The sequence below is a fragment of the Blennius ocellaris genome (genome assembly GCF_963422515.1).
Source record: "Blennius ocellaris genome assembly, chromosome: 18".
Taxonomy (NCBI): domain Eukaryota; kingdom Metazoa; phylum Chordata; class Actinopteri; order Blenniiformes; family Blenniidae; genus Blennius; species Blennius ocellaris.
Genome location: NC_137667.1, coordinates 5,127,031 through 5,139,794, shown reverse-complemented (window position 1 = coordinate 5,139,794; position 12,764 = coordinate 5,127,031). Strand labels below are relative to the sequence as shown.

The 12,764-nt window shown below is 44.1% G+C and overlaps 2 protein-coding genes across 4 annotated transcripts; one reads left to right on the top strand and one right to left on the bottom strand.

Annotated features, from left to right (window-relative positions):
- Positions 1-916: 916 nt before the first annotated feature.
- napbb (N-ethylmaleimide-sensitive factor attachment protein, beta b) lies at positions 917-5,977 on the top strand (the record flags this gene model as incomplete). 3 transcript variants are annotated; one of them, XM_080513642.1, is made up of 11 exons in its annotated part: positions 917-1,017; positions 2,713-2,792; positions 2,977-3,093; positions 3,493-3,539; positions 3,802-3,879; positions 3,991-4,046; positions 4,780-4,864; positions 4,951-5,055; positions 5,123-5,191; positions 5,286-5,336; positions 5,648-5,977. In XM_080513642.1, the coding sequence occupies 11 exons, from the start codon at positions 917-919 to the stop codon at positions 5,747-5,749; spliced, it is 891 nt and encodes a 296-aa protein (XP_080369768.1). In that variant the 3' UTR covers positions 5,750-5,977. The 3 variants fall into 3 exon arrangements, with proteins under 3 accessions (XP_080369768.1, XP_080369769.1, XP_080369770.1); XM_080513643.1 differs by having other exon boundaries at positions 2,713-2,804; XM_080513644.1 differs by lacking the exon at positions 2,977-3,093.
- A 1,088-nt stretch (positions 5,978-7,065) lies between these two features.
- Positions 7,066-11,376, bottom strand: gzf1 (GDNF-inducible zinc finger protein 1; the record flags this gene model as incomplete). Its single annotated transcript, XM_080514570.1, has 8 exons — positions 7,066-7,971; positions 8,055-8,212; positions 8,291-8,458; positions 8,572-8,666; positions 8,976-9,142; positions 9,979-10,162; positions 10,251-11,233; positions 11,368-11,376. The coding sequence occupies 8 exons, from the start codon at positions 11,374-11,376 to the stop codon at positions 7,288-7,290; spliced, it is 2,448 nt and encodes an 815-aa protein (XP_080370696.1). The 3' UTR covers positions 7,066-7,287.
- Between the last annotated feature and the right edge of the window lie 1,388 nt (positions 11,377-12,764).

Here is a 12,764-nt window from a genome sequence, read left to right as displayed (position 1 = left end):
TTCAACAGTTTGTAGAGACCCGTGATTCTATCACATTTGTTATCTGGGTCTATGTTCACGCACAGCATCACAATGACCCTTGAAACTCATTTATCACTGCAAGGTTCAAAAAGGGAAATTAACAAAGGTGAAGCTTAAAGCTTATATAAGTGTATTATGCGGGTTTTTTCACACTGTATGATAACATATTGAGGGGACTTGAAAAACAGCTAATTACTCTTGTTGTATTTATTTGATTATTTATTCGTTTTTACTAAATCCAGTTTATTTTTATGTGTAGTTTATGTATTTTCTGTAAAATGCTGGATCAATAAATGCTACGAATAACTTTGTTGCAGGGATGGAGCTATGGTGGAACAAACCATGGGAGTGGTTCATTTTACCATATTTAATATGTTTGTATGCATTGAAGTTTGTATGTTTAGAAAAAAATTATAATGAAACCAATGCTGCAATGTTTATTCCACAGTTTGTAACACGCATCCATTGTATTTACATCTGTCTCACCTCCATTGCGATGTTTTAGCGCTCTCTACTGGTACAGACAATGAATACACACATTTTGTCTTTTAAAACAATGGAGATAATATCGCTTTTTATCAATTTAAATTCGAATAAAACGTTGTTTTTTAAGATTCTTTAAAATATGATCTAAAAGGAGTTAAACATTAATTATATTTTGCCATCAGAAATTACGTAACAGGGGATAAAAATAGTGTTACGTCTTTCTGGTAATTGTAGTTTTATCAGTCTTTCCGTCCACCCGTTATTGTGACGTGGAGAACTTCTACTCCCACAATGCATCGGTGCTCGAATAAGCCATTAGCAGGTGTAATCCTCACTGTACGCAGCTGAGTCCTCTGCGGCTGTTTTCTGTCTCACTTTAACTTAAACGTAAAGAAAAAGAAAACGAGACATGGACAACACTGGGAAAGAGAAGGAAGCCATTCAGCTCATGGCCGACGCTGATAAGAAAGTGAAGTCGTCCGGCTCTTTCCTGGGAGGAATGTTTGGCGGGTAAGGCAGCACTGCAGCAAACAGCTAGCAGGCGTTAAGTGTCGAACCCAAAGTTGGCACGCAGCCTGTTTCTGTACACACTCAGGTTTTTTTTTACTCGGTTTGTGGTTAACGGCTCAGCCCCCAAATAACAAAACAAAAAAATATATTGTACGAGTTCAGTTCAATGATAAAGCAGAGTGGGGTGGCACGTGACATACAGCACAGGTGATTTCTGCAAGTCAGTTAGCCGAGTTAGCTGTTGTGATCAATGTAAACAAGGCAGGGTTTGAGGCTCGCGCTGGAGCTGCGCACGAGACACTTCGAGCTTATTTATAGAAGGATCAGATCCTCCACTTTTACCCTGCTATGTATTTGGCATAATATCACACCTATTCTACATATTGTGCCAGTGTGATGCTATGTGTTGTTGCATAAGTCAACCATTTGGTGTCTTTGTGGTCCAGTTCAGTATAAACACACAAGTGTCTTCTTTCCTCCAATAAAGAATCAAACAGGAGAAGAAGAATCAAACTGTCCACTACGCAGTAACAATTCACACATGATCTCATCCTGTCACAAATGCCAATAATATGAGGCACATTTGTCACAACGTGTCCTCAGATGTGGATAACCTCATCAGTAAACACTGAGAATAGAATAGAAATGCTATATTAATTCCAGAGGGAAATTATTTGTAGTGGTGCTCCACAGAGATACATTTTCATATATAAAGTGTTAAACAGTGATTAGTATAGGGATAGAAGAAAAATCAACAGAAAAACACTGTTTACAGGAGGATTTGCAGGGTCTTATGGCTGTAGGAAGGAAGGGTATATAAATGCCATAACGTCCAACAATTTTCTAACGTTATACAATTAAACTGTGAGAATAATTGTATAATATAGCCCAGATTAAAAAAAGAAAAATCCTGTTGATTGTCTTTTTTTGTGGCTTCTTGCTGGCTAAAATCATTACAAAGGATTAAAACATAACTTTAGAGGCCTTTTTTTTTACCCTCAGGTAAGAGATTGTCTGCTCCCAATTGTGTGTCAATTTACTCAATTAACAACATGAAACCATACATTTTCTTTAGAAGATGACTTTAGTATCTGTTCTGTGATTAATGCAATGGTTATATGTACATGGTATTGGTGAACAAAGTAGAGATCAGTACTTTATTTCTCATGCCTGCATCAAGGGGAATTCTTTTTTTATTTTTTACATCTTATAACTATATGCAACTCTACTTTTATATAAGCTGAAGCATAAATTGCCAACAAAAAAGCCCCAGCAGTAATTGTTTTTGTGTGTTTTTGTGTGAATGAGTATTTTTATTTTTTTTCAAAGCTGTGGCTGCGATGACCCCCAGATGTTACTGTTCTGCAATTCTCATTTGTGATTGTGGTTGACAGGCTTTGTGCCGGTAATTCTGTGGCCGGGCTGAGCAGTGATGTAATCTCCTGCCTTGATTGAGAGGCCAGAGTGTTATTACAACCGCAAGGAGCTCCCAGGGGTTCACTTCTTCTCATGGGAGCGACTATACTGCCGGTGTCGAGATTTATTTCAACCCTTTAGTTCCACCTCTACCTAAGTTATGTTTAACAATTTAGTGGATGCAGTCACACCATGCAGGAGAGGTTGATTAACTTTGTTTTATTAATGTTCAATACAAATTTTTATGTTTTGCTTCTTGTTCTTCCTGTGTTTCCCTAGAGGACCTCACAAAGTGGAAGAAGCATGCGAGATGTACTGCAGAGCAGCCAACATGTTCAAGATGGCCAAGAATTGGAGCGGTGCGACACGCGGTTTATTAATTAACATATTCAGCTCAACATTTTCAGATTATAGCCTGCTTTTTTTTTTTTTATTGAATCACTGTGAACGTAAGGTGCAGGGATTATCAATATGCCACCAGAGTGGAAAAAGAAACTAGTTATGAGAACAGATTTGATTGAAATGTGTAATTTTTGTCTTCAGCTGCTGGAAATGCTTTCTGCAAAGCTGCACGTCTACACATGCAGCTGCAAAACAAACACGACTGCGCCACCAGTTTCATCGACGCAGGAAATGCCTACAAGAAGTCGGACCCTAATGGTGAGGATGCTGGGTGACGGAACACATATTTCATTATATTAGTAATTGCATGTCTATGTTTTCCAGTTCTGTTATTAGATAAATACATACTTTACATGTGTAAAATGTGTATGATGTGTAAAAACATCCATCATCTATCTCCTATTTCACTGTGTGAGATCCGCCATTGAAATAGAAATTAACTACCAGTGGTTGATTTTTAGGTGTCATTGTGTATTCTACACTCCAAGTCTTTGTTGTTTCAGGCTTCCACTTTTTAGTTTAGTCCTTGTTTATCATCAATATGCGAGTCATTTGCTTCACTCCACTTTAACGCCACCCAGTGTCGGCTGGTGTGATCAAATCCAAGCTGACATGATGCCTAACGCTTTCCTCCTCTTTTCTTAATGCTGCCAAAAGAGGCAATCAAGTGTTTAAATGCGGCCATTGATATCTACACAGACATGGTAAGAAGTGTAGAGAGTGTTTTATATTACTTTGCTCAGGTAAGTATCTGGATGTGACTCACTCCTTCATTGGGTTTTCGTATCACATGCTGTGCGTGTTTGAATGTAATCGCCTTATTTCCATAACAGAAAAGCCATTTTGCACGGTAGATGTGAAGCCACTGGCTATTTCATTACATCCTCCCTCTTCAAAGACAAGAAAAGACGAGCTCTTTGTGGAGATACCTCGTTAGTAATGATTTCTCCTTTCATCCTCCTCCAGGGAAGATTCACCATCGCAGCCAAACATCACATCAGTATCGCGGAGATCTACGAGTCTGAGCTGGTGGACATCGAAAAGGTAAAGAGCGTCCGAGGGTGACACATGTGGGTAACACAATCCACCACTGATGTTTGGGGAGACTTCAAGACTTTGAAGATGACAGTGTGTGTTGTTTTGTCTTTTGTGAAGGCTATCGCGCATTATGAACAAGCAGCAGACTACTACAAAGGGGAAGAATCAAACAGGTACTGTGTGAAATGCAGATCCAGCTCCGATTGTGGGAGAGGAATTTTGATCACGATCATTTCCAAAGAGATTGCCTGTGTTGTTGCACTTCCTCTAAAGATCAAAACTTGCATAGAACAAGATATAGTCAGTGGTGTCCACTCCTGGCTGTGGAAGCTCAATATCCTGCATGATTTAGACGCTTTCGTTGCTGAAACACATTAATTGGAGATATATTTATATTGAGTTGGGCTTGTGATTGATTTTTGAGCGCGTCTGCTTTTTCACGTGCGACTTATACAATTGGCTCGTCCACTCTTGATCCAAGACATGCAGGAAGTTGGTTAAACAAGTGTAAATATATGTTCCACTTACCTCCACAGTAATCCCTCTCTGGAGTCGAGACACTCTTTTGCACAGCTTCACAAATCAGAGATTATCCCGGGAGGCCACGAAGGCCGCATTACAATAGGGATTGACTTGATATTGTGCACATCTGGTTTTCCAGCTCGGTTTATCCCCTCAGATCTGTAGTGAAATGAGCCTCTGTGCACCGTTTCATGTGGATTCCAGCAATTTCTGCTCCTGGTGAAAACAAGAATTTGTAGGGACAAAAAGGAATTCTTAGCCATTACTAAATTGATTTTTCTGCTCTCAGATCTTGGAACACATTAGAATCCAATGAAGTTAAAAATACTGATTATTTTCACACATTCCTTCAGCATATTATATTTTACCCCCATTTTTCACCAGTTCTGCCAACAAGTGTCTGCTGAAGGTGGGAGCGTACTGCGCCCAGTTGGAACAGTACCAGAAAGCCATTGAGATCTACGAGCAGGTGAGCACACGCTCGCCACACATCCACTCACACGCCCTCAATCCACACGGACGTGTTTGTAAACACACACGTGTGACCCTCTCCAGGTCGGCGCGAACACGATGGACAATCCGCTGCTGAAATACAGCGCCAAGGAGTATTTCTTCAAAGCCTCCCTCTGTCATTTCATTGTGGACGAGCTCAACGCCAAGGTGAGTTTGCGCCTCTGTGATTGGCTCTCGGGGCTTCGGCGGCGGCTGACTCTCGTGTCTCCAACAGATTGCCATTGAAAAGTACGAGGAGATGTTCCCGGCATTTTCAGACTCCAGAGAATGCAAGTTGTTGAAGGTACCGATGAGTGTGATGACTTACACCCCCCCCCCCCCCCCCCTTCCGCTCTTTGTTGCTGTGAGTAACCTACATTTTTCTTTTGTTTTCACAGAAACTTCTGGAGGCTCATGAGGAACAGAACAGCGAGGCCTTCACAGAGGCAGTAAGTCCCGTGCACGCTATGAAAGTTTTGAAATAAGGCTGTTGGGGAGCGCCGCTGCTTTGGCTCGCAGTTCTGTTTGGATCCCTCGTGTGTTTCCGGGAAGTTGAAGGCTGGATCTCAGGTAAGCGCTCGGTCTCCCAGGACCGAGTGTTTACGCGGAGCCGGCACGCCCGGGCTTCTGAGGGACTTTTTTTGAAGTCGGCTCAAAGTCGGGAATGGAAGTTTTAAGACGTACACAATTGATTAAAAAAAAAAAAAAAGTCTCTTTGATTGTAATGCTAATTATATTTGTGTGTGTTTGTGTGCTGCAGGTAAAAGAGTTTGACTCCATCTCGCGCCTGGACCAGTGGCACACAGCCCTCCTGCTGCGCATCAAAAAGACCATCCAGGGGGATGAAGGGGACCTGAAATAATTAAAAGAGGAAGTACAGCACGGAAGGACAAATCCCATCACGCATGCTTTTCACACAAACACACACACACACACACACCAACACTAACACACGGCACTTTCTCACACACTCATATCACTGTGTATAGCATCTGGAGAAGTGTTTGCTAACGATTCGGCCTCTCTTACCGCGTAATGTCAGAGCACTATCGTTGCTTTCCTTCGGCATATCTGGAATCTCGTGAGAATGTAAATCCTCCTCTCGCCCTCACCTCTGTCCGGAGGCTTGCTGCATATCTCCCTCTGCTGAAATCTGCCCTGGGGGGGGGGGGGGGGGGGGGCGGGGCGGGGCTTGTTTCCGTGCTGCATATTGTTTTTGAGACTACGTTAGTGTTGATGACAAGCTCTGCATGTTTTTGTACAATCGTTTTTTTGTTTTTTTTTCCTAGTCAGGTGCAGCTTTGTTTTATTTTTAAACTAGTTTAACATATATTTATTTAAAATTTTTTCAAAGATTATCACGGTGTGTACGGAATTCAAGAATGTACCATTATCTTAATTTATTAGAATCGATGTATCAATTGAATGTTCTCCTTAACCTTTATTACGATTATTTAGTCTCCAGTTTGTTCACCACAGGGAGTGACTCCTCTTGTTAAAAAACAATAAAAAAAAAAAAAAAAGGGCAACGATATGCACTAAAGTGTCGACTGTTAAAACGTTTATACCAAAACGCCACTTCACTCTCTTATTTACATTTATGTTGATTTCTTATCGCTTTTAGGATTTGTTGCTGTATATATATATATATATAGAAGCACTGACGCAGGGCACCTCGCTCCCAGGGCAGTAAATCTCGGTGCAAAGTGCTTCATTGGCCGCTCACCCCGTCTTAACTAATCGTTGGAAGGTTCCCACTCCTGCAGACGAACCTCCTGGACGGCCAGTCGCTTTTGCATGTCATTGTGTGTGTATCTCGGTGTTGTGCACATTCACTAGTGTTTAGCCAAACCAAAGTTTTTACTACTCGGGGGCCCGTTGTCCTGAGAACCCAGCTTCTTCCAGGTGGGACGACAGGCCGTGGATGTGTATGCTCGTGCAAATGGACATTAATAATAAAGGTATTATATCCTGCGACGTAGTGCTGCTGACATTTATCAAATTCGGTGTGCGTTAAGAGCATAAACACACTTTTGTTTCCTATTGTGTTAAGTTAAAGAATTAAAGTGGGTATTTGTTGCTGAATTGATGTGTGATTATTTAAATTTGACACTTAAGCCATTACTGCTGTGAATGGTATTATCAATGAAATGACACGTTCTTCAGTGTTAATTTTATTTGGCATTATTTCCTTTACAAATCTGTCAACTTATCATAAATATACATTAGTGTAATGCCAACAGCTAATCAAACCCAAGTATCGTCTGATTAAAAAAAAAAACAAACACATACATAAAATAAGATTCATTAATTGAATGTTTTCACAGATACACTATTTAAAAGGAAAACCTATTTACAGAGCTTTGGATGCATCTCCTCCTCACAAGGTGGATGTGCAATTTAGTCCGTTTCAGGCTGGGCTGTGGGTTTGTCTCCACCCGGCAGCTTCTCCTCAGTCTGTTCTGCTCCCTGGTCTCTTGCACAAGCCTCGTCGCCTACGATCACCGCCTGAATGTCAGGGGGCAGGGCGACGGCGTCTGAATCCGGAGCTAAAATGGTCTGCGAAGCGGCGGCTTCCAGCACAGACGGCGCGGACGCCGTGCCGACCGGCGTCAACAGGCCGTCGGGGACGGAGAGCGTGGGAATGGACAGGGAGGTGGACGGCGCCTGGGACGACACGGTCACTGGGATGGAGAACGGGACCTGGATGGCTGAGCCGTCGATGGACAGGACGTTGGCGCCGGTGCCGTCGTCGGTCACGATGGGCTGCAGGTGCGTCCCCGGGGGGACGTCGGTGTGGATGACGGTGATCCCGCTCTGGCTGACCAGCGCGATGGCGCCGTGACTGGTCCAGTCAGACGGGAGGGTGACGGACCCGGCTGGGACTTGCACCGAGTTCACGCCGTCCGATTTATCTTCAACGCCAGCTGCAGCGAGGCTTTTTCTAATTGTGCCGTTTTTCTCCCCCGGCCCCGCCTTCTCTTTGTCTGCCTTCCCTTTCGTGGGAGATTTCGGCTTCTTTTTCTCCACGTTTCCCTCCAGCACTACCAGGTAGGTCTTCCACGGCGTGTCTGGATCATGAATCTGAGGGGGCGATCGGGCAGATTTCAGTTTTTAATCCCACCCGAAAGCATTCCACGGGAAGCTTGTGATCCCTGCTTACTCACCGAAGTGTGCCGGCGTAGGGTGGACTTGTCCGTGAACGTGCGTTTACACAGGCTGCACATGAAGGGCTTTTCTCCCGTGTGGATGCGCTGGTGCCTTTGGAGCGCGTTGAGCTGAGTGAACTGCCGGTTGCACACGGTGCAGCTGTACGGACGCTCACCTAAACATCAGTCAAATTAAAAGTCATCGTGTACCAAAACAATAGGGAGCGCTCGAGGAGGAAAGTGAAATGACGTACCCGTATGTACTTTCACGTGCTGGTTTAGGGAGTTCCTCTGAGCGAAGCCTCGGCCACAGTGTTCACACTTATACGGCCTCGACCCCGTGTGGATGTTTGAGTGGTGCCTCAGGTATTCTTTAGAGGAAAAGCTTTTCCCACAGTCCTCGCACATGAACGGTTTCTCTCCTGATGTTGCATAAAATGGCAATAAGAACTCATTTAAAGACTGCGACAGCAGTACCGCAGGCTCTGGATTGAACGAAACAACAGTGACGTTTAACGAGTTGTTAGTATTTTACCTGTGTGGGATCTCTCGTGATACGACAACATGTGCTTCTGAGTGAAGCGGGCGTCACACTGGTCACATGCATATGGCTTCTCTCCTGTGTGGATCCTGCATAAGGTGGAAACAAACGAGTTTACCTCCTATTCTGTATGTCGTCAGCCTATTTAACTGCAGTAAATTCAACTTGAATGTGCAGTCAAACAAGTTCTAATCAGCATAGAGATGAAGGCACCTTTGTTGACACAGAAGCTAAGCAAAGTATTTCTAGCTATTGTATTTCTGGTTGAGTCTTGTCACGACCATCATACAGGAGCACAGTGGTCAATGACGACAACCTGCTGTGATGTGTGACACATTTAATAATGAGACTAAAACTACTTTGACTTCTCCCCGTGAGCGCTCGGCAGAGCTCCGTACCTGCGATGCATCTTCAGGGTCGAGTTCTGGGTGAACTTGGCCCCACAGTCGGTGCACTGATAGGGCTTCATGCCCGTGTGGGTCCGCTCATGCAGCAGCAGGGCGGCTTTGGAGCTGAGGGATTTCCCGCAGATGGGACAGACGTGTTGCGGATTTCGTTCGTGTACCTGCGGAGCAGCAGACAATCGAGGTCCCGTGTTATACAGTTTTTCAACAAATTCACATAGGTTGTCTGGTGTCTCAGATTAAGTGGTTGCCCTGTTAACTGCTGACTTTTTAGCATCCCTAAAAACCCAGAGAGACACAAATGGGTAGCTGTCCTGATGAGCATCATTTAACAACATTTACAATTAAGTTTTGAAGTGTTCAACCTTTTGTGAGTCTTATTTTAATATATGCTGTAATGAGTAGCAACGATGGATGCTAATAGAAATGGGCACCGTTTAACAGGGAACCCAGTTCATTCGAAACATCTGTACGATGCACTAAAATTCAGTGGATTTTATTGCTGACTCGTACAAACGCTGTCGTATAACATAATACGTTACTTATTTTTTCCCCACACGTGTTTTGTCTCAGTTACTTCCAAGTAGATAATACTATCTCCTGCTAATTGTAAAGCCAACTGATAGTTTTTCATATACCGGTAATACTTAATTTATTCACTATACCAGGAAAGCAGAGCTTCACTACCAGAGAGCGGTTATTTCCCCACACGATGTCATTAAGGGACAATCTCTGATTTGCCTGTATGAGCAGACATTTGTTAAGAAGTTGCTCAGGCAAAGTGAGGGAGATGATGGACTTTAATTTCTGGGGCCTCATGTTACTGTTAAAAAAAAAAAAATTTTTTTTTTGCACAATGTGGTTCATTAAATTAGACCTGGAAGTGATTCCCACAGAGGACATGAATATTTTTGAATAATGAAAAGAACCTCCACATGTGAGGCAGTAGTCAAACTTGCGGGATAATAACCATGCAGCGTTCCATGGATCTCCTCACTTGTTTCTGGTGGCGGACAACATCCTTCTTCCGTTTGAAAGTCTTCGTGCAGATGCTGCAGGTGAACTGCCGCTCGTTGCTGTGGACGTGCTTTTCGTGGATCTTCAGGTTGCTGTGGTTGGCGAAGGTCTGAGAGCAGGTCTCGCAGCGGTAGATGACGGCTGCCTTCACTCCGTGGTAGGTACTGGTCAGTGGAGAAGTTTAAAACAACACGGGATTCATGACGTGCACTCCACTCGTATGTACAATCATAAAGAGCACCATGATGTTACCTGATGTGCTTCAGGAAGCTTTTCTCATAGTGGAAGGTCCGCTGGCATTTGTTGCACTGAAACTGGGCCTTGGATTTTTTCATTGTCTGGTCAAACGGCTCTCCTTCTTCTTCTTCTTCCTCATCTTCATTTCCCTCTTCGCCGCAATCATGATCCCCGATCGGGATAAATGGAGAATCGGCAAGTTCGTGGTCCTCGTGCTCCAACTCACCCACGTCAGAGAAGATCTCATCTTCCTTGCCCTGGTTGTTCTCCGGCTGAGCATCGGCTTCCATTCTGTCCCCTTCCCCAATGTCACTGTCTTCTGCTGTAGCAAACCAACGCTTCGGCTGCTGTTTGCGGCGAGACAACCTGAGTTTAACCCTGGTCTGTGGACTGACTTTACCATTGTTCTTTAACTTTCTTCTTTTAGAAACCCCTACCTTCTCCGAGTCCTGTGGTAAGAGCGCCCGCTTGAGGCGAGCGGCTTTAGTCGGCTTCCTCTCTTTTGTCTTCTTTTCTTTCTGTTTTTTAGCGTCACGTAAGACGTCCGTACAGACGGCTTCCGATGCGGTTGACTGTTTGTGCAGTTTCGGTACAATCCCAGCACTCAAGGCCTCGCTGCAAACCTTCACCAGATCCTCACAGTCCAGAAACGTCGCGACGGCTTGAACGTCGCCGATCTTTTCTCTCTCAACTTCGACCGTGCCGGTGTACACAAACTCCAGAAACTTGGAGAAATCCTTGGAGTTCATATTGGAGAGTTGCAATTTGTCCCGCGCCTCATCCGGAGACAGGAGGATCTTCTTGAAGTAGCCGCTGGCGGCAGCGAGCATCACCTGGTGAGCCCGGAACTCCTCCACGTCTCCCTGATGATCCACCTGCACCGTCACGTCACTCAGATGTCCCTGCAGCCTCAGCTCGTGCAGCGACGTCAGGATGTTCCCGTGATGCGACGCAGACGTGAGCTGCACCACTTTGAGCCCCATTTTCACCGTGTGCTGCTGAGCAGGGCAGAAAATAAGAGAAAGTGACTAGATTTGATCCCATCTCAAGAGTATAAAATGTGATCAACCAAGTCCAAATATAGACCTTTAACCCAATACCACAAAAATCCATTTGAATATTTCACACTTACTGAGCACATGCTGAACTACAGATGTAATAATTGGTTAATCCTCCTTTCAATAGCTGACCTAGCATAACAATCCAGGGTTGGCTGCTGTGAAAAGCTCTCTCAAGGTCATTCCACAACATTGCAAATAGCCGCATTGGATCAATGCATTAAATAATGTGTGTTAAGCACATAGCAAATTTCACTTGCAGAAACTGTATAAATCTCTTGTTGGTTTGGTGGGACTGCACTGGAGCGTCTTGCAGGCCAGTTTTGGCGAATGGGCCTCATGTTAATCAGTTACTACAACGTCGCGTGGCTTTAATGTATTCTGGGTGAGGTGGGAACAGGTGAGGCGTCTCCTGAGTGGAGTTTACACGTTATAACTTCTGCCACCACGGTCTTCTACGAGGGGAGTATGAATCCCCGTAATGGACCTCAATGTGTTCGGGTCCAGCCGTGCAGGACAACACCTCGGGAGGAGTATAAACCTTGTTAGTCTGTTAGAATTAATTTCCTCACACCCTGAAAGGTGTGCTCCCATCAAGACCACCTGTGTCGCCCCCATCTCACAGGGGCCTGCAGTGCGACACGAAAATAAATACACGTTGCGATCGCTGAATACTGGAGCTCGAGAGAAGAAGAAGAAAAAAAACCTCGCTATTATGCAAATGTTCAACCGTTAAAATCGACCACTTAAAGATGTCATGTCCACACGAGTTGTCTGGTCCTGGATACAGCCGTTGCTAAGAGTCAGCAAATGCTAACGTTAGCATCACAAACCGCGGCGCTGCACGAGCCGCGGAATAAAAAGAACACGCACCGCGCGTGCTGTTTACGTTCACCTCGCGGGACCGTGTGCACACGATGCACGAAGGGGCCCGTGAGCCGGTCCCGCTCACGACACACCAACCGCCGGGCGAAGTTTTCTTACCGTAAGCTACCTAAAATGGCAGCCCTTCACAAACGGAGACGTCCACTGCGGAGGGACACTTCCTGCACCGGCGGCTGCCCGGCCTCTCACGCGCCGACATCCGGTAGAGAGGTAAGGAGGTCGACTCAAATCTGAACTGGTGCTTTTTACATCAATTACAGTTGTAAAGAAATATAAATTTGAAACTTTAATAGGTGTTAATCTCAAAGAATTTGATTACCATTGAGTTACTATACAGCTGCTGCTTCTTCTTCTTCTTCTTCTTCTTCTTCTTCTTCTTATTGATAATAATAATACAAATATGTAATTATTACATATTTAACATTTCCATAAAACTATTATGTTAGTTACTATTATTTTAGGTTTAACTACATTAAAGACAACAATATTACCGAGTTAATTAAAAATAATAAATCAAATTTGAATTAATTCAACCTTTTTTGAGATTTATATTTTATGGGATTTTTAGTGCAAAACAAATGTACAA